The following is an 18,655-nucleotide window of genomic DNA, read 5'->3' as shown; positions in this document are numbered from 1 at the left end:
TCCACTGAAAGGCCCGGCTGCCATGCCGACGCCCGTGCCGCCTTTGTAGGCAGAGAACCGTGTGGGTGAAGGCGAGCTTTCACACACACCGCTTTTTTTAGCCGCCGCCGCTGCGCACAGCAATACACATGGCTCTATGGCGCGGTGCGTGAAAGCCCCTGCCGGACACAGTTTGTCTGGCTTTTTGCCATCCGGGTAATATGAAACAGCCCTGACACCACCGCACAGATCCCATCATACCACTGACAACAATGAGGAGGCACGGCAGAGAGGGCGGGAGGGCCCCCCAAGTGCTCCCGCCCCCCCAAGTGCACGGTACAATACCCGCCCTACCGCTGCGGATTTCACCACAAAACAATGTTTAAAACGGAAAAAACACGGTGACGCGATCTCCCGAGACACCGCGCAGCCTCTGACGCGTTCTCGCGGGACTTGGGGGCGGGAAGGAGCCGGATTGATACGCTCGCGAGATGCACTACACCATGTGACCGGAGACTGCAGCTCTCGCGATATTTTCTTACTCGCGGAGAATCATCCCGAAGGGTCGGATGGCGGCTGCTATCATGTTGGTGAGTTTGGGCGGGGAGAGGGAAGCGCTGTACCGGGGGCATCGTCCATCACGGGGGTCAATACCGGGCACTGTCTGTGTGGGTGGGGTGTGATAACGGGGAGAGGGGTCGGTGGGGGGAGGAGAGGTGGAGGAGGAGGAGAGTGATACCGGGGAGATGGGGGGGGAGTGATACTGGGGAGAGGGGTGGGTGTGAGGGCAGATGGGGATATGATGAGGTAGATGTGGAGGGAGTGATACTGGGGAGAGGGGTGGGTGTGAGGGCAGATGGGGATATGATGAGGTAGATGTGGGGGCAGTGATACCGGGGAGAGGGGTCAGTGTGAGGGGAGATGGGGATATAATGAGGTAGATGTGGGGGCAGTGATACCGGGGAGATGGGGATATAATGAGGTAGATGTGGGGGCAGTGATACCGGGGAGAGGGGTGGGTGTGAGGGCAGATGGGGATATGATGAGGTAGATGTGGGGGCAGTGATACCGGGGAGAGGGGTCAGTGTGAGGGGAGATGGGGATATAATGAGGTAGATGTGGGGGCAGTGATACCGGGGAGAGGGGTGGGTGTGAGGGCAGATGGGGATATGATGAGGTAGATGTGGGGGCAGTGATACCGGGGAGAGGGGTCAGTGTGAGGGGAGATGGGGATATGATGAGGTAGATGTGGGGTCGGTGTGAGGGGAGATGGGGATATGATGAGGTAGATGTGGGGGCAGTGATACCGGGGAGAGGGGTGGGTGTGAGGGCAGATGGGGATATGATGAGGTAGATGTGGAGGGAGTGATACCGGGGAGAGGGGTGGGTGTGAGGGCAGATGGGGATATAATGAGGTAGATGTGGGGGCAGTGATACCGGGGAGAGGGGTCGGTGTGAGGGGAGATGGGGATATGATGAGGTAGATGTGGGGGCAGTGATACCGGGGAGAGGGGTCAGTGTGAGGGCAGATGGGGATATGATGAGGTAGATGTGGAGGGAGTGATACCGGGGAGAGGGGTGGGTGTGAGGGCAGATGGGGATATAATGAGGTAGATGTGGGGGCAGTGATACCGGGGAGAGGGGTGGGTGTGAGGGCAGATGGGGATATAATGAGGTAGATGTGGGGGCAGTGATACCGGGGAGAGGGGTGGGTGTGAGGGCAGATGGGGATATAATGAGGTAGATGTGGGGGCAGTGATACCGGGGAGAGGGGTCGGTGTGAGGGGAGATGGGGATATGATGAGGTAGATGTGGGGGCAGTGATACCGGGGAGAGGGGTCGGTGTGAGGGCAGATGGGGATATGATGAGGTAGATGTGGAGGGAGTGATACCGGGGAGAGGGGTGGGTGTGAGGGGAGATGGGGATATAATGAGGTAGATGTGGGGGCAGTGATACCGGGGAGAGGGGTGGGTGTGAGGGGAGATGGGGATATAATGAGGTAGATGTGGGGGCAGTGATACCGGGGAGAGGGGTGGGTGTGAGGGGAGATGGGGTTATAATGAGGTAGATGTGGGAGCAGTGATACCGGGGAGAGGGGTGGGTGTGGGGGGAGATGGGGATATAATGAGGTAGATGTGGGGGCAGTGATACCGGGGAGAGGGGTGGGTGTGAGGGGAGATGGGGGATATGATGAGGTAGATGTGGAGGGAGTGATACCGGGGAGAGGGGTCGGTGTGAGGGGAGATGGGGATATAATGTGTGGGCAGTGATACCGGGGAGAGGGGTGGGTGTGAGGGGAGATGGGGATATAATGAGGTAGATGTGGGGGCAGTGATACCGGGGAGAGGGGTCAGTGTGAGGGCAGATGGGGATATGATGAGGTAGATGTGGAGGGAGTGATACCGGGGAGAGGGGTGGGTGTGAGGGCAGATGGGGATATAATGAGGTAGATGTGGGGGCAGTGATACCGGGGAGAGGGGTGGGTGTGAGGGCAGATGGGGATATAATGAGGTAGATGTGGGGGCAGTGATACCGGGGAGAGGGGTCGGTGTGAGGGGAGATGGGGATATGATGAGGTAGATGTGGGGGCAGTGATACCGGGGAGAGGGGTCAGTGTGAGGGCAGATGGGGATATGATGAGGTAGAGGTGGAGGGAGTGATACCGGGGAGAGGGGTGGGTGTGAGGGCAGATGGGGATATAATGAGGTAGATGTGGGGGCAGTGATACCGGGGAGAGGGGTGGGTGTGAGGGGAGATGGGGATATGATGAGGTAGATGTGGGGGCAGTGATTCCGGGGAGAGGGGTCGGTGTGAGGGGAGATGGGGGATATGATGAGGTAGATGTGGGTGGAGTGATACCGGGGAGAGGGGTCGGTGTGGGGGGAGATGGGGATATAATGAGGTAGTTGTGGGGTCAGTGTGAGGGGAGATGGGGATATGATGAGGTAGATGTGGGGGGAGTGATACCGGGGAGAGGGTCAGTGTGAGGGGAGAGGGGGATATGATGAGGTAGATGTGGGGGAGTGATACCGGGGAGAGGGGTGGGTGTGAGGGGAGATGGGGGATATGATGAGGTAGATGTGGGGGGGAGATGGGGATATAATGAGGTAGATGTGGGGTCAGTGTGAGGGGAGATGGGGATATGATGAGTTAGATGTGGGGGGAGTGATACCGGGGTGAGGGGTGGGTGTGAGGGGAGATGGGGATATGATGAGTTAGATGTGGGGGGAGTGATACCGGGGAGATGGGGATATAATGAGGTAGATGTGGGGTCAGTGATACCAGGGAGATGGGTCGTGTGGGGGAGTGATACCGGGGCGATGGGGCATATGATGAGGTAGATGTGGGGGGGGGGGGGGGGGTGATACCGGGCAGAGGGGTCGGTGTGAGGGGAGATGGGGATATGATGATTTTAGTTCTGTCCTTCATTAGATCTTTCTGATATTTATCATGGTATCGACACGTCGGCCGCCATATCTTCTCGGTACTCTCTGTGTGTGCCCAGCTAAACACCATAAATAAATGCAACGTTGTTTATGGCAGAGGTTCCCAAACCGTGTGCCGTGGCTCCCTGGGGTGCCTCGGGACACTTGCAGAGGTGCCCTGGGTTGGTGGTCCAGGACCAATTCAAATTATTCATGGTCAATATAATAGGCAAAACCAGTGCTGATGGCTGCCAGTCATAAAATATGTGGCCAAACAGAAGCAAATCTTGTCCCTCACTACACAACTGACCCTAAGGATGACATATAAACTCGATCTACTTAATGTAATATTGCTGTCTAAATTTCTCAATAAGAAATGTTTGGCTTAGGGGTGCCGTGAAAACAATTCTGATATTCTAGGGCGCCGTGATTCAAAAAAGTTTGGAAACCACTGGTTTATGGTAAAATTAAGCGCTCTTAAAGTATTGCTGCAGTTCCTTATAAACAGCTCAGCTTTCTGTCTCCACACCAATATTATATAAAGATGGGTTACACAGCGCTGCACCTTCCGTTCTAAATTCTCTTATAGCGAGATCTACAATATGCAAGCTTTTATCTACACAGTAGCCCCAGTGCAGTAACTGCTTGGTAAGAAACTTCTGTTAAGCTTTTCTAACTCCACATTGATCACAGATGTAATAACGCAATCAGAAATTGGAATATAATTATGTTTTGCTGAAAAATATTTAAAAAAATTTGTATGTGGAATGTTTGTTTCTCCTCCTCAATAAGGTACCAGACTATACATAGTAGTTTATGCCACAAGCAAAAGTTCAAAGTTGGCAGTACTCATAAAAACGTCACATTTCATCCACCTAAAGTTCAGAAGGAAGGCGTCTCTCATACGGAGCACCTCTATTCCCTTTACGGGCAAGCGATTACTGCAAATAGTTTCTGAAAGGGGGGCTCACCAGGTCTCTGGAAGTAACTCGATGCAAAAGAGAGAGAACATAGATCCCACATATAAACTTTGTCTTTGTTGGATACTTTTTGCAGAACTACTTGATACAGTGTGTGGGACAAAGAAAAAAACGTTGTATTTATATGACTATTTCTTTTTCATCCACTAGGGGTCACTGGAGTACTCTTGGGATATGGACGGCCTCCGCAGGAACAGGGCACTGAATATTCAAATTTAGTAACACTCCTCCCCTCCATACTCCCAGAGTACCTCAGTGTTTTTTCTGTGCTCGTCGGAGCAACAGGGCTGGTGTGGCGCTGCCACACTTAGTGAATATTTATTTTATTTTTATTTTTACAACTTAAGACACATCCCTTCCCAGTTTCTACTAAAAACATGGGTCCGGGATTGTGCCGCTGCACGGAGCAGCGCATGGCGTGTCGGTCCTCACAAAGAGCACCCTCACAGCCACACGCAGCTCACTACCTGCTGCTGGACGGAGCTTACAGATAGAAGCCCCGTCACAGCCATGAACTGCTGCAAGAGCTGGACGGAGCTTGCAGGAAGAAGCCCCGTCGCAGCCCTCCCTACAGGACAAGGTATGCTGGGGGGACGGGGCGGTCAGCGCACGCTGCCGCCCCGCTGTGTGGGGTCTGTGTTGTAACCGCCGCCCGCACCCGCCGCTACTCCCGGCCGCCCGCCCCAGCCGCGCTGTCCGGGCTCAGCGCCCGCCGCTGCACAGCCCCGCCGCCAAGAGCTGCTCCACGCCGCTCCGGGCCGCCGCACTCCGTGCACACCTGCTCCGCCTAGCGCCGCCAAGAGCCGCGCCGGCCCGCCGCACTCCGTGCACACCCGCCGGCCACACTTCCACGGCCGCTCTCCTTATATCGCGCTCCCTGCACTTCCTCCGGACAGGACCGGCTGCCCACAGCGCTACACGGAGCACAGGGGGAGGGGGAGAGGTCTGCACACAGGCAGCGCAGCTGCAAGGAGAAAGCATAGGCTGCATGGCTGCCTGCATATTACATAATGCTATGCTGCATGGGGTATAGTGTGCTGCATGGGGTATATTATGCTGCATGGGTTATGTTAATAGGCTGTTAAGCCTATATTAAAGGCAATGTCAGGTACAGGTTATAAAGTCATGTATTGTAACCTGCCCTGTGATTCTAACTGTAAGCATGGAATGTGGGCCTCTTTTAACATGTTTCCTGTGTTTTCCTATGATTCCAGAACATTCCTGTACTACATCTCTACTCCACCGGAGGCGCAGGGGTGTAATGGGGAATTTCCTGTCAGGTTTCATGTAGTACTGGCCACGTGCACTGCGGCTATATATATATATATTTATATTACACACCTTAGTAACGATTTTACGGAGTCGTGGAAGTGTCTGTCTTTGTTTATTGTGTTGTCTGTCTGCTTAATGAGTACGGCACCAGCAAAGGCTAAAATGAAGTTTTACTGCAATGTCTGTACATGAATCTACCACATGTTCAGTATGTTTTGTAGGTTTCCACTCCGGAACCCGGTGTCATTCCTCTGTTACGTGGCCGCCGCTCGACACGAGCGGCTAGATCGGTGTCTCGGATGAGACCGCCAAATCTAACGGAGGAGTCTCAGCCGTTGCAAAGGTCCAACTTCACTTTGGGTAACAGGTATTAATTTAATTGGTCTTATAATTTAACCGTTTCTGCTATGTTGCAGTCTGACAATTCTATGCCAAACCTCACGGCGCTAAATAAGGGTGAGGAGGGCACATTAGACCAGCAGTCAGATAGTGCAGTTTTTGACACATTGATAATCACCAGTGCGTCAGTCTCTGAAGTTTACAGAGACTAAGGAGCCTCTAACATATAAGTCGTATTTACTAAACGACAGATCTCCAATGGGGTTCTTATTTAGGATACCTTAATAAGATGTTAGTAGAAACGCAAACTAACCGAATAACCGGTTCTCTACCTTCTACTTACCCGTTTCCACACAGTGACATCTACATTGGAGAATCCGCAATTGGTGGATTCGTCTGTGTCAAACCTTATAAAGACCCTTCAGACGCAAGATAGATTTGGGTCACTAAGGCGCTCTTTGTATGGGAACAATGACGATCACGTTATACTTATCGTTAATCAAATCTGAGAAGCTGCTGAGTATCTATGTACAGCTTCGGCTGCCGGCGGTTAGCTCGCTTCTCGCTTTTCATCGTCGCTCGTTACAGCACGACAAGTACTCTAGCTGCGTTCTTGGCAAGCGGAGTCAGAGGTCAAAAGACCGGTGGCACAGAAGTTGTTTGGTCCTAAATTGGACAAATGCATTTCTCAGGCCAAGGCGGGGGGGGGGGGGGGGGAGTCTGGTTTCCTGCCATTGCCTCCACCGGTACCAAGACGGTAATACTCTGGTCCGGCGTTCAAAGCCTTCCGACTTCAGTCCTTTCAAGGCTGTGGTAGAGAAACAGCCACGCCTTGTAACGCCAGGGCGCTAAAGTCACCAACAAGCCAGTGGCTTGCGGGCTCCCAGGCCATCTCGGATTTCCAATTGTGGGAGCGCGCCTTCAGACGTTACAATTGCCGGGATTCCAGGCATCCACTGATGGAGGTATCCGCAATTTAGTGTTAAAAGAAAGCTGTCTCCCGCCACTGCGCTTTTTCAAGACAGGCCTGCTTCTGTCGGACGACAAGAAGGCGTTTTGGCAGATTGCCATTCAGTCTCTGCTGGATTCAGCAGTTTTTAATTCCGGCCCTGGTACACCAACAAGGTCAGGGTTATTATTCCCGTCTGTTTGGGGTACCGAAGCCGGAGGGCTCCGTCACAGTCTCAATCAGTAAGTCACTTTCTACTGATTGAAGATGGAATTTCTGCGGTCAGTAATTGCAGATTTGTAGCCACAAGATTGCATGATTGCGCTTGATCTCACGGTTGCGTACTTACGCGTTTCGATTGGTCGCCTCATCAGAGGTTCTTGCGTTTTTCAATACGCCTCAACCATTAACAGGCTCTACCGTTTGGCCTCTCGTCAGCGCCTCGGGTATTCACCAAAGTGATGTCTGGGCTGATAGCCCATCTCAGATCCCTGGCAGTGACAATCGTTCCGTACTTAGACGATCTGCTCATAAAAGCTTCGTCTCCACAGATGCTCCTCCAACTTGCGCTGCTAACGTACACCATGGTTGGAGTGTCAACTTCAAGAAATCGCATCTAATTCCGTCTCAACGACTTCAATTCCTAGGTATGATTCTCGATACGGTAAATCAAGACTTTACCTACTATATCAGAAAGTACAGATTATTCACATCTGGTACAATTAGTGCTCAAGCCACGCACAGTCTCTGTACATTTGTGCATTCGCCTATTAGGAGCAATGGTGGTGGCTTTCGAAGCGCTTCAGTTCGGAAGATTTCACTCGCGTCCATTTCAACAGCATGTGCTCGCACAGTGGTCGGCCTCGCATCTGCAGATTCACCACAGGGTGCGGTTGTCGCCAAGGGCGAGGGTGTCTCTACTCTGGGGCTCAAGGTACACAATACCCGCAGGCGGCGGCTGGAATTGAATAATTCTAACGGCGAACGTGAGTCTCAGAGGTTGGGGAGCTGTGGTTCAACGACAGGTTCTCTGGGCGGATCACGACAGATTGCTGTCTATAAAGGTCCTGGAACTCTGCGCAATTTACAATGCACTACGAGTACACATGCTTCCCTCTCTGACTGTCCAAGTGCAGTCAGACAACGCGACGGCAGTCGCATACATCAACAACCAAGGAGGAACGAGAAGCCGCATGGCAATGCGGGAAGTAGCTCGAATCCTCAATTGGCCAGAATACCACCAGGTGATATTGTCGGCAGGGTTCATTCCGGGAGTGGACAACTGGGAGGCGGATTATCTCACCCGTTGGGATTTTCATCCGGGAGAATGGGCATTAAATCCAGAGGTGTTTCAAATGTTGGTCCACAGGTGGGGTTCCCCTCAGGTGGACCTGATGGCATCTCGCCACAATTACCAAACGCCCCAGTATGTGTCCAGAACGAGAGATCCTAGGGCAGTGGCGGTGGATGCTCTCACAATGCGTGGCCGTACAGCCTCGTGTATCTGGTTCCACCGTTTCCGCTGCTCTCTCGGTTGCTAAAACGGATCAAAAGAGAGTCCGTCACAGTCATACTAGTGGTGCCTCATTGGTCTCGGAGAGCTTGGTTCTCGGATCTCCGCGGTCTATTCTTGGCCGCTCCTACTACGTCCAGACCTGTTCCAACAGGGTCCGTTCTTTTACCCCGATTTAGCGCGGCTGCGTTTGATGGGGTGGCTGTTGAGACCGCCCTCTTAAGAAGAGAGGGCGTTACAGTATCGGTTATACCAACCATGTTACGAGCTAGGAAGCCGGTTACGGCAGCTCATTATTACAGAATTTGGCGTGCCTATATCGGTTGGTGTGCAGCTCGGAAGTTTCCGACATCATCTTTCAAGTTATCCCGTCTTTTGTTATTTCTACGGACGGGGTTAGATGGAGGACTGCGTTTATCTACACCAGTCATTCCCAACCACGGTCCTCAAGGCACACCAACAGTGCAGGTTTTAGTGATATCCAGGCTGCAGCACAGATGGTTAAATCAAAATAACTGAGGTACTAATTAAGTCACCTGTGCTGAAGCCTGGATATCACTAAAACCTGCACTGTTGGTGTGCCTTGAGGACCGTGGTTGGGAATGCCTGATCTACACTAACGGTGCAGGTATCTGCGTTGTCAATTTATTTTCAAAGACGATTGGCTCTTTTGCCGTCGGTACACTCTTTTCTACAAGGTGTCCTCAGAGTACAGCCTCCATTCATTCCACCTGCGGCGCCATGGGACTTGAATCTGGTTTTAGATTTCTTACAGTCTTCATATTTTGAACCCTTACAGCAAGTGGATATAAAGTTTCTCACTTGGAAAACAATTTTTCTTCTAGCCTTGGCTTCGGCAAGGCGTGTTTCAGATTTGGGTTCCTTGTCATGCAAGCCACCGTATTTGGTGTTTCATGATGACGGAGCGGAACTTCGGACGAATCCCGCTTTCTTACCACAGGTAGTGTCATCTTTTCACATCAATCAACCAATAGTAGTACCTGTGTTAACAGCACATTCTGGAACTCTGGATGTGGTACGCGCATTACGCGTTTATGTATCCCGAACGTCTACAGCCTGATACGTTGTTTGTCCTCTATGATGCTGCCAAGATGGGTTGGCCAGCTTTTAAGCAGACCTTATCCAGATGGATAACACTGACTATACGTCAGGCGTACATTTAATGCTGGGTTACAGCCGCATACATCAGTAACAGCTCATTCCACGCGTTCTGTGGGAACTTCATGGGCAGCTGGTCGTGGAGCTTCTACGACGCAGTTTTGCCGTGCGGCTACATGGTCTTCAGTGCACACGTTTGTGCGCTTTTACAAGTTTGATACATTTTGCGGCATCAGCATCTAGCTTTGGCCGCCTAGTGTTACAGGTGTCAAACAGCTCTCCCGCCCACGGGGGAAGCTTTGGTACGTCCCAAGAGTACTCCAGTGACCCCTAGTGGATGAAAAAGAAAATAGGATTTTGGTACTTACCAGGTAAATCCTTTTCTTTGAATCCATAGGGGGCACTGGACGCCCACCCAGAGCAGTTTTACCTGGTTTGTAGTAAGTTCAGGGGATCTTATGGTAACAATCGGTTATGGTGTCAACTGTTTAGTTGTCCGTTACGTTGTGTCAACTTTATGGTTGTCCGTTATGTTATAGGTAATTCTATAGGTAATTCTCCATTGTCAACTCGGCTCAGTAAAAAAACACTGAGGTACTCTGGGAGTATGGAGGGGAGGAGTGTTACTGAATTTGAATATTCAGTGCCCTGTTCCTGCGGAGGCCGTCCACATCCCAAGAGTACTCCAGTGCCCCCTATGGATTCAAAGAAAAGGATTTACCTGGTAAGTACCAAAATCCTATTTTTTGTGAGCTGGACATAATTGTATTCCATTTTCTAAACGAGATATTACATCTGTGATGTGCAGTTATAAGCGCTTGACAGAAATGGTAACAATCAGTAATTTCATTGGTGGCTGTTGTGGAGGTAAAAGCTTTGCAGGTTGGGGATATTTTCAGGAAGTGAATTCTGAGCAGAAGGTGCATCGCTGTGTAACGCTATGGGCGAGATTCATATCTTCTTGACGCCGACAGCCACTAGATGGCGCCGAACAGAGAGATTCAAATGTAGCTCCGTTCGGGCGCGATCGGCTGCTGGTGTCTATATTTCAGCTCACACCAGCCGGGTTTGGCGAGCTGAAATGTGTGAAAAATGGCACTCTTCCTGATCGCGCCCATTAGTTTAGTTGGGTTTACGCAGCTAAACCCCACACTAATGGGCGCGATAGAGGGCATCAAATTATTATCTACCCCTACGATCACTTTAGATGGGAGATCGGGGGGGATAACTTTTGAATTTCCCCCTAAGTTTTATATTATATAAATTTGACATTGTGTCAACATCATCTTTGTACTGTGTGTGTGTGCGCGCGATGTTTGCTTGCGGTCAGTGTGCCCACCGGGCTGCACATCCAGCTGTGTGTAGCCATTATATTGGCAGCGCTGGGATGTAATACTGGGATCCAGTTAATTTGCCGGCTATCTGATTCCGATCAGTATACAGATGCCAGACTCCTGGTGAACAGGAGCTATTGCACCCATAGAGTGGGAATAGAACCCGTGGCGATCCCGCAAGAGGTCTCTCAGCGCTAGCCCCGCTGCCGGCATACTTTGGGACGGGATTCCGTTGTCTGTATACTGACGCCCAGTAAATCATACTGCTGTCCTTGTAGGTGTATACTTACATGATTGTACCTGCGCTGCCCTACTAGTGTCTGATTGTATAGGGTTCCTCCTGTCACATCTGTACAATGATAAGCTGGGTATACACTAGACCATATGTTGTCCGGTCCAGCGGCTCAGAGCGACATATCGGGCACATCGTCTAGTGTGCACCCGCTGTGTCACTGACTATGTGCGCTCCCGCTCGTTGTCCGCCATATCCTCCGTCTGTGCTATATGCAGGAAGACATCGCTAGGGTGGGCCATGCTGCCGAATGCTCCCCTACCGGGTACACGTCTCTAAGTGTGTACTCAGCTTTAGTGTGTAATAACGTACAATGACAAGGCCAGACGGCAGCTGGCCATGTTATCACTGACTCCCCAGCCTGTAATAGTGAGTACAGAGAACGTATAGGTAGTTTTCATGCTGTTAATGTGATTTTATTTATTTTTTTATTGCAGGGAGTTGACTCCATTAAACTGGAAAATGGACAGAGCACCTCATCTAAACTGGGACTCCCACCGCTTACCCTGGAGCAACAGGAGGCCCTGCAAAAGGTGAGTACTCCAGTGTCTGAGTGTATGCTCTTGTGTCGTGCCCGGCCACTGGCTCTGCTGTTCCGCACGGCTGTCATCTGTTGTGCCTTGTTAGGCTGTAGCTGTACATAATGAATGTAATTTCTGTGTTGTAGAGCTTTTCACTTTACTACGCTGTGATCCATCGTATTATAGCAGATTGTACCTCCTCCTAAATGTCTTGTAGTCCTTATACCGAATATAGCGCGGCACTGTTACCCTGCTGCATTATGGTGGAAATATAGCAGGTGTCCGCTTCTCTGAAACCCAACATAGACACTGACCAGTATAAAAAGAGAAAGGGCTTAGCCCAAACTACAGAACCAGTCAGCCTGGCATAGAACAGCAGTCCTCAGTTTGAGAGATGCAGGTTGTCTATAATGTGGTTGCATTGGTCTCCCAAAATCCCCACATCCACCAGTTTCTCTTCCCCCAATGTAGCTGTAGTGGGATATCTGTGCTGGGCAGGAAGAGCGGAACCCTGTATTCCTTGGGAGGATCAATTGGGAAGTGGGCTGTAAAGACGTCATATGCCTTCCCCATGTGTGAGCACGGCAGACTGTATGGCTGCAGCTAGATGAGGGCAGTTAGGGTCGGACACCCCCGGAAGTATATTTGATGCAGTTTTTAAATAATAAAACGATAGTGTCTTGTAACCGCGTCTGTAGTGTAACCAATAACAGCTTGGTGTAAGATAGACGGACAGGCTGCCAGGGTTTATTTAGGTCCAGGTTCCATTCCTGTACAGCTGAGCAGTATTAGTAAATGCTTTATTTCCACCATAAGGCAGCGGAGTAATGTTCAGCAAATCCCAGACGTTATCTGAGCGTGGAAGACTGAAGAGAGGAATATTACAGTCCAGTCACTGTTCCATTATATGTCTGAGGTGATGGCGGATAATAAGACTGAACAGTAAAAGAGTGCCAGCCAGTGGGGTTACAGGAACATAATCCGCTATCTGAATGGTCTCTGCATTGTATATTTGTTATTCCATTGTATGGTGATCAGCTTGTTATCCCAGCTCTGGATACTGATATCTAGACATTAGTATAGAGGCAGATTAGGGGCACATGAAAGGGCTAGTATCATCCACAATGATTTTTATGTATTGTGTGAAGGTGAAGCTTTCTATTTTACGGTATCATTTCCTGATGTCATACATTGTAATTGTGCGGCAGTACCTTTATTTAGCTGTAGATGTCGCTCTTTCACCTGCTGGGACTGCTAAGGCTGGATACACACTTGCCGTTTTATTGTTCGTACAGCCAACGCGATATCTGCCGGACCATTGGCTCGCGTACAGCAGATGTCTGTGAATGATGTCGTTCAGACTTATCACGTTGGCTGTGCAGACGGTAGATACCGATATATCTTGCAGGTATATAGTCACATCGGCCTGTGTGTAAGGGCATCCTGCTGACCAACCCAAATATTAACCGTAGGAACCGCAATGACGTCATTACAGGTCCCTGAGGCCACGCACGTCGGGCGGCGGATTGCTAATGGGCCCTACACGTTGATCGATCTGCCGCCGAGCTGCCCGACGGCGGATACGGGCGACCTGGGGGGGGAGTGAGTGACGTTTCTTCACTCCACCCGGCTCCATAGCAGCGCAGGCAAATATGGACGAGATCGTCCATATTGCCCTGCATGCACAGGCAACGGGGCACCAGCGATGAACGAGCGCGGGGCCGCGCATCCTTCATCGCTGGAGCCTCCACACTCAAAGATATGAACGGTATCTCGTCCATTGAGATCGTTCATATCTTTGACGATTATCACCCAGTGTGTAGGGCCTATTAGTGTGTGTGCGCAATTTCTTTGTGCAGAACATTTTGGAAATCGGATCGGGCTACTTAGCTGGCCAGGTGGCGATCCATCTTCAGGTGTGTACCCAGCCTAGGTCTATGCATACGGTCTGCTGGTTCCACAATAAACCATATTCTATCTGGTGAGGGTATCGCTACATGTATATCCACAGTGGGGACTTCATTTGTTTTTTTACTTTCAGATCTGTTTGCTTAATGGAATTAACGAGGTGATTGTACAATAGAAAAAAACTTATAAATAAAAATCATTCCTCCCATCTTAACCAAAATACACAGTGTTGACTCTCAGACATAGCTGTAAGAAGTAGTTGACCATAGAATGAAGATATAAAAATGTTTAATTTTGGTTAGGTTGAAATAGAGTATTTATTGCTGGTCAGAAGAATGATTTCACAACACATTAACATCCCAGCCAAAACTAAACCCAGCATAATACTTACACCATATGTCTGCTAAGCATGTGTCCCATCCAGGTGACGGCACCGAGTTGCGATGGTGGTAGCCGTACGTGTGCCATTACTGTTTCCACACATAAACTGCAGATTCCAACCGCGTGGCCAGATTGAGACCCTAGTACAAATATTGCGGTTTTACCCTGAAATGATCTTCTATTGAAAAATATTCTCTATTATTATTTAGCAATTGTTTCTGTAGTCTTGAAATCCGGGAAAGCGTTAATTTCTGTGTGCGCAGATTAGCCTCCCACCCCCCCACTAAACGCTGCAACGGTACTTTTTTAGCCAGTAATGAGACCACTTAGGCCTCCAGTGTTCAGTGATGTATTTGCAGTGACTAGGGTCAGAACACCTATGTTCATTATTAAATACTGGAGACAGACAAGCGGGTGAGTGGGTGGGGCTAGGTCAGCACGTAGCCAATCACAGCCTGTAATCAGCAACTAGAACATGGAAAAGTGATCTGAGGAATATGGCATCACAGCGTCCTTACGTCTGTCTTGTTGGCTCGGGGTGGGAGAGTAATGCCCGTCACACTTATAATGGGTAACCTCGGCAGGGTGCTACGTTATAAACCTGTTAATATGAAAGTGATGAGTGCCAGGGTTGTAATGTATAGGCTGCATAGTTTGTTCTCAGATATGTACTTTACAGCAGCGGTTCTAGATTCGCGTCCTCACGTACCACCAACAGGCCATGGTTTGCGGCTGTCTCTAGTCATGCATGAGAGAGTTACTCTGTGTTGTTGGGTCAGTAATTACCCCACAGACAGGAATGCTGAAAACATGACCTGCTGGGAAACTTGAGGGTGGATGTTGAGAACCACTGGCTTAAAGCTTATCCTAGATGTTAGAGGTTCCTGGTGTACAAGGGGAGGTATGTATCCTATACTGTGCAGTCTGTGTTTCTATGACTTTGCTGTGTTGGCGTCTGCCTCAGAGATCCATTTCAGAAGCATGATTAGTTCATTGTAGCCGCTAAACAAGCGTCAGAACCTTCTGGGATTCTCCCGCTTCTATTTTATAGAGCTCACCCCACTGCTGGAGCAACGCCGTGAGTGGGAAAGGTGACCAGGCTTGGAGGAGGCTGCCCCTCCTCACCCAAGTGGTAGAGAGGTAAGGTGGGGGTGCCCCGTATAGAGCAGAGCGGCCCTCCGCTGCATGGAGAAGTGCCGTCATGGGCCGCCGCGTATTCTGCCTGATGCGGAACCTAAAGGCTAGAGGTCCGGCTGGGGTGCGTCTCAGTTCTGCTTGGTGGCCTCTCTGTATCTTCTACACTTTCCTAGAATGACGGCATCTGCTGGGCTCGTGTTAATGTCCTTCTCATGCGCATCTTATGGCTTTTCCGTAGGCTAAGAAGTACGCAATGGAGCAGAGTATCAAGAGTGTCTTAGTGAAGCAAACTATTGCACATCAGCATCAGCAGCTCACCAACCTCCAGGTAAGAGCCGCCTCTCCGGGGCCCCTACATACGCCAGGGCCAGCCCTCGTCTTCCAGACACCACTCGCTGGTTGTGACCCGGGCAGGAAAAGGGTCTTACACATGTCTTTTATTTTCCTTCCTCTTCCTTCTGTGGCTTTAAATGTTTTCCTATAATGTGGTTTATTTTTTTGTTTTTTTTTTTAACAAAAGCTTTCACCGTTCAGAACGTTTTTGGCATTAGACTAATCCGAGAGAAGCACTGTTTCCCTCCGCTCAATGTAAATCAGGATGACCCCTCCCTACCCCCGCCAGCTAAGGGGGTGACTGCCATTTCCACTGTAAATCTAGAGCATTGTACATGAATTGTTCCCTCCTATGGCGCAATGTCCCCCGATCTCCTGTGTAACGCAGGGATCCATGACATGAATTCCCCATCACTGCCCCTATCTCCCTTTATTTCTGCAGGTTCTCTGTTACTTCTGTCTACTTGAATCTAGAGCAGAGAACGTATGACACAGAAAGTGGCAGCGGACTGAACTCTGTCTTTACTGTCTTTCAGATGGCAGCAGTGACAATGAGCTTTGGAGACCCTCTCTCACCTTTACAATCGGTCAATAGAAATATTCATTTCTTCTGGGGCACCATTCCTGTGTGGGGGGCGGGCTGTTTACCTCTACCTGTTCTTGTTTTTCCCAGGGCCTGCGGAGGGAGGGGGTAGCCGTTGGTCCTTCAAGGGGGCGATTTTTGAACAATGACCACAGACACACTAGTTCTATACTACCTCTCGTCATTTCACCTTCCTGTACTAGATAGCATAGACTGTACAGCGCTAGCTTCATGTCAGATAGGAGTAAGGTAAGGGGTAATGTGTGTGTGATCACACAGCTGAGGCTCCTGTACTAGATAGCATAGACTGTACAGCGCTAGCTTCATGTCAGAGAGAGGTAAGGGGTAATGTGTGTGTGTGATCACACAGCTGAGGCTCCTGTACTAGATAGCATAGACCAGTGGTTCCCAAACTGTGTGCCGTGGCACCCTGGGGTGCCGCGAGGCACTTGCAGGGGTGCCTCAGGTTGGTTGTCAAGGACCAATTCAAACTATTTATTGTCAATTTAATAGGCAAAACCAGTGCTGGTGGCTGCCAATTAAATAATATGTGGACATACAGAAGCAAATCTTGTCCCTCACCACACAACTGACCCTAAGGATGACATATAAAAATAATTTACTTAATCTAATATTTTTTTCTAAATTTCTCAATAAGAAACTTGTGGCCTAGGGGTGCCGTGAAAAAAAAATCTGACACTCCAGGGTGCCGTGACTCACAAAAGTTTGGGAACCACTGGCATAGACTGTACAGCGCTAGCTTCATGTCAGAGAGGAGTAAGGTAAGGGGTAATGTGTGTGTGTGTGATCACACAGCTGAGACTCCTGTACTAGATAGCATAGACTGTACAGCGCTAGCTTCATGTCAGAGAGGAGTAAGGTAAGGGGTAATGTGTGTGTGTGATCACACAGCTGAGGCTCCTGTACTAGATAGCATAGACTGTACAGCGCTAGCTTCATGTCAGAGAGGGGTAAGGTAAGGGGTAATGTGTGTGTGATCACACAGCTGAGGCTCCTGTACTAGATAGCATAGACTGTACAGCGCTAGCTTCATGTCAGAGAGGGGTAAGGTAAGGGGTAATGTGTGTGATTACACAGCTGAGGCTCCTGTACTAGATAGCATAGACTGTACAGCGCTAGCTTCATGTCAGAGAGGAGTAAGGTAAGGGGTAATGTGTGTGTGTGATCACACAGCTGAGGCTCCTGTACTAGGTAGCATAGACTGTACAGCGCTAGCTTCATGTCAGAGAGGAGTAAGTTAAGGGGTAGTGTGTGTGTGTGTGATCACACAGCTGAGGCTCCTGTACTAGATAGCATAGACTGTACAGCGCTAGCTTCATGTCAGAGAGGGGTAAGGTAAGGGGTAATGTGTGTGACTGTGTGATCACACAGCTGAAGCTCCTGTACTAGATAGCATAGACTGTACAGCGCTAGCTTCATGTCAGAGAGGAGTAAGGTAAGGGGTAATGTGTGTGTGTGTGTGATCACACAGCTGAGGCTCCTGTACTAGATAGCATAGACTGTACAGTGCTAGCTTCATGTCAGAGAGGAGTAAGGTAAGGGGGGTAATGTGTGTGACTGTGTGATCACACAGCTGAGGCTCCTGTACTAGATAGCATAGACTGTACAGCGCTAGCTTCATGTCAGAGAGGAGTAAGGTAAGGGGTAATGTGTGTGTGTGTGATCACACAGCTGAGGCTCCTGTACTAGATAGCATAGACTGTACAGTGCTAGCTTCATGTCAGAGAGGAGTACGGTAAGGGGTAATGTGTGTGTGTGATCACACAGCTGAGGCTCCTGTACTAGATAGCATAGACTGTACAGCGCTAGCTTCATGTCAGAGAGGAGTAAGGTAAGGGGTAATGTGTGTGTGATCACACAGCTGAGGCTCCTGTACTAGGTAGCATAGACTGTACAGCGCTAGCTTCATGTCAGAGAGGAGTAAGTTAAGGGGTAGTGTGTGTGTGTGTGATCACACAGCTGAGGCTCCTGTACTAGATAGCATAGACTGTACAGCGCTAGCTTCATGTCAGAGAGGGGTAAGCTAAGGGGTAATGTGTGTGTGTGTGTGATCACACAGCTGAGGCTCCTGTACTAGATAGCATAGACTGTACAGCGCTAGCTTCATGTCAGAGAGGAGTAAGGTAAGGGGTAATGTGTGTGACTGTGTGATCACACAGCTGAGGCTCCTGTACTAGATAGCATAGACTGTACAGCGCTAGCTTCATGTCAGAGAGGAGTAAGTTAAGGGGTAGTGTGTGTGTGTGACTGTGTGATCACACAGCTTAAGCTCCTGTACTAGATAGCATAGACTGTACAGCGCTAGCTTCATGTCAGAGAGGGGTAAGGTAAGGGGTAATGTGTGTGTGTGTGTGATCACACAGCTGAGGCTCCTGTACTAGATAGCATAGACTGTACAGCACTAGCTTCATGTCAGAGAGGAGTAAGGTAAGGGGTAATGTGTGTGTGATCACACAGCTGAGGCTCCTGTACTAGATAGCATAGACTGTACAGCGCTAGCTTCATGTCAGAGATGGGTAAGGTAAGGGGTAATGTGTGTGATCACACAGCTGAGGCTCCTGTTACTAG

General features: G+C 49.9%; 1 protein-coding gene across 4 annotated transcripts in view; it reads left to right on the top strand.

The window, feature by feature from the left end:
- The first annotated feature begins 431 nt into the window (after window positions 1–431).
- PUF60 (poly(U) binding splicing factor 60) overlaps window positions 432–18,655 on the top strand; it is a 34,178-nt gene continuing 15,954 nt past the window's right edge. The window contains exons 1-4 of one of the 4 annotated variants that reach the window (XM_063921099.1): window positions 432–569; window positions 11,641–11,736; window positions 15,389–15,478; window positions 16,020–16,070. In XM_063921099.1, the coding sequence (XP_063777169.1) occupies window positions 549–569; window positions 11,641–11,736; window positions 15,389–15,478; window positions 16,020–16,070 (258 nt within the window). In that variant the 5' untranslated portion in view covers window positions 432–548. The remainder of the gene's footprint in view (window positions 570–11,640; window positions 11,737–15,388; window positions 15,479–16,019; window positions 16,071–18,655) is intronic. The other 3 variants (XM_063921100.1, XM_063921101.1, XM_063921102.1) reach the window with 3 other exon arrangements.

This window comes from Pseudophryne corroboree, chromosome 5 (assembly GCF_028390025.1).
Source record: "Pseudophryne corroboree isolate aPseCor3 chromosome 5, aPseCor3.hap2, whole genome shotgun sequence".
NCBI lineage: Eukaryota > Metazoa > Chordata > Amphibia > Anura > Myobatrachidae > Pseudophryne > Pseudophryne corroboree.
The sequence above is the reverse complement of the archived record's forward strand: the minus strand, read 5'-3'. Positions and strand labels throughout refer to the sequence as shown.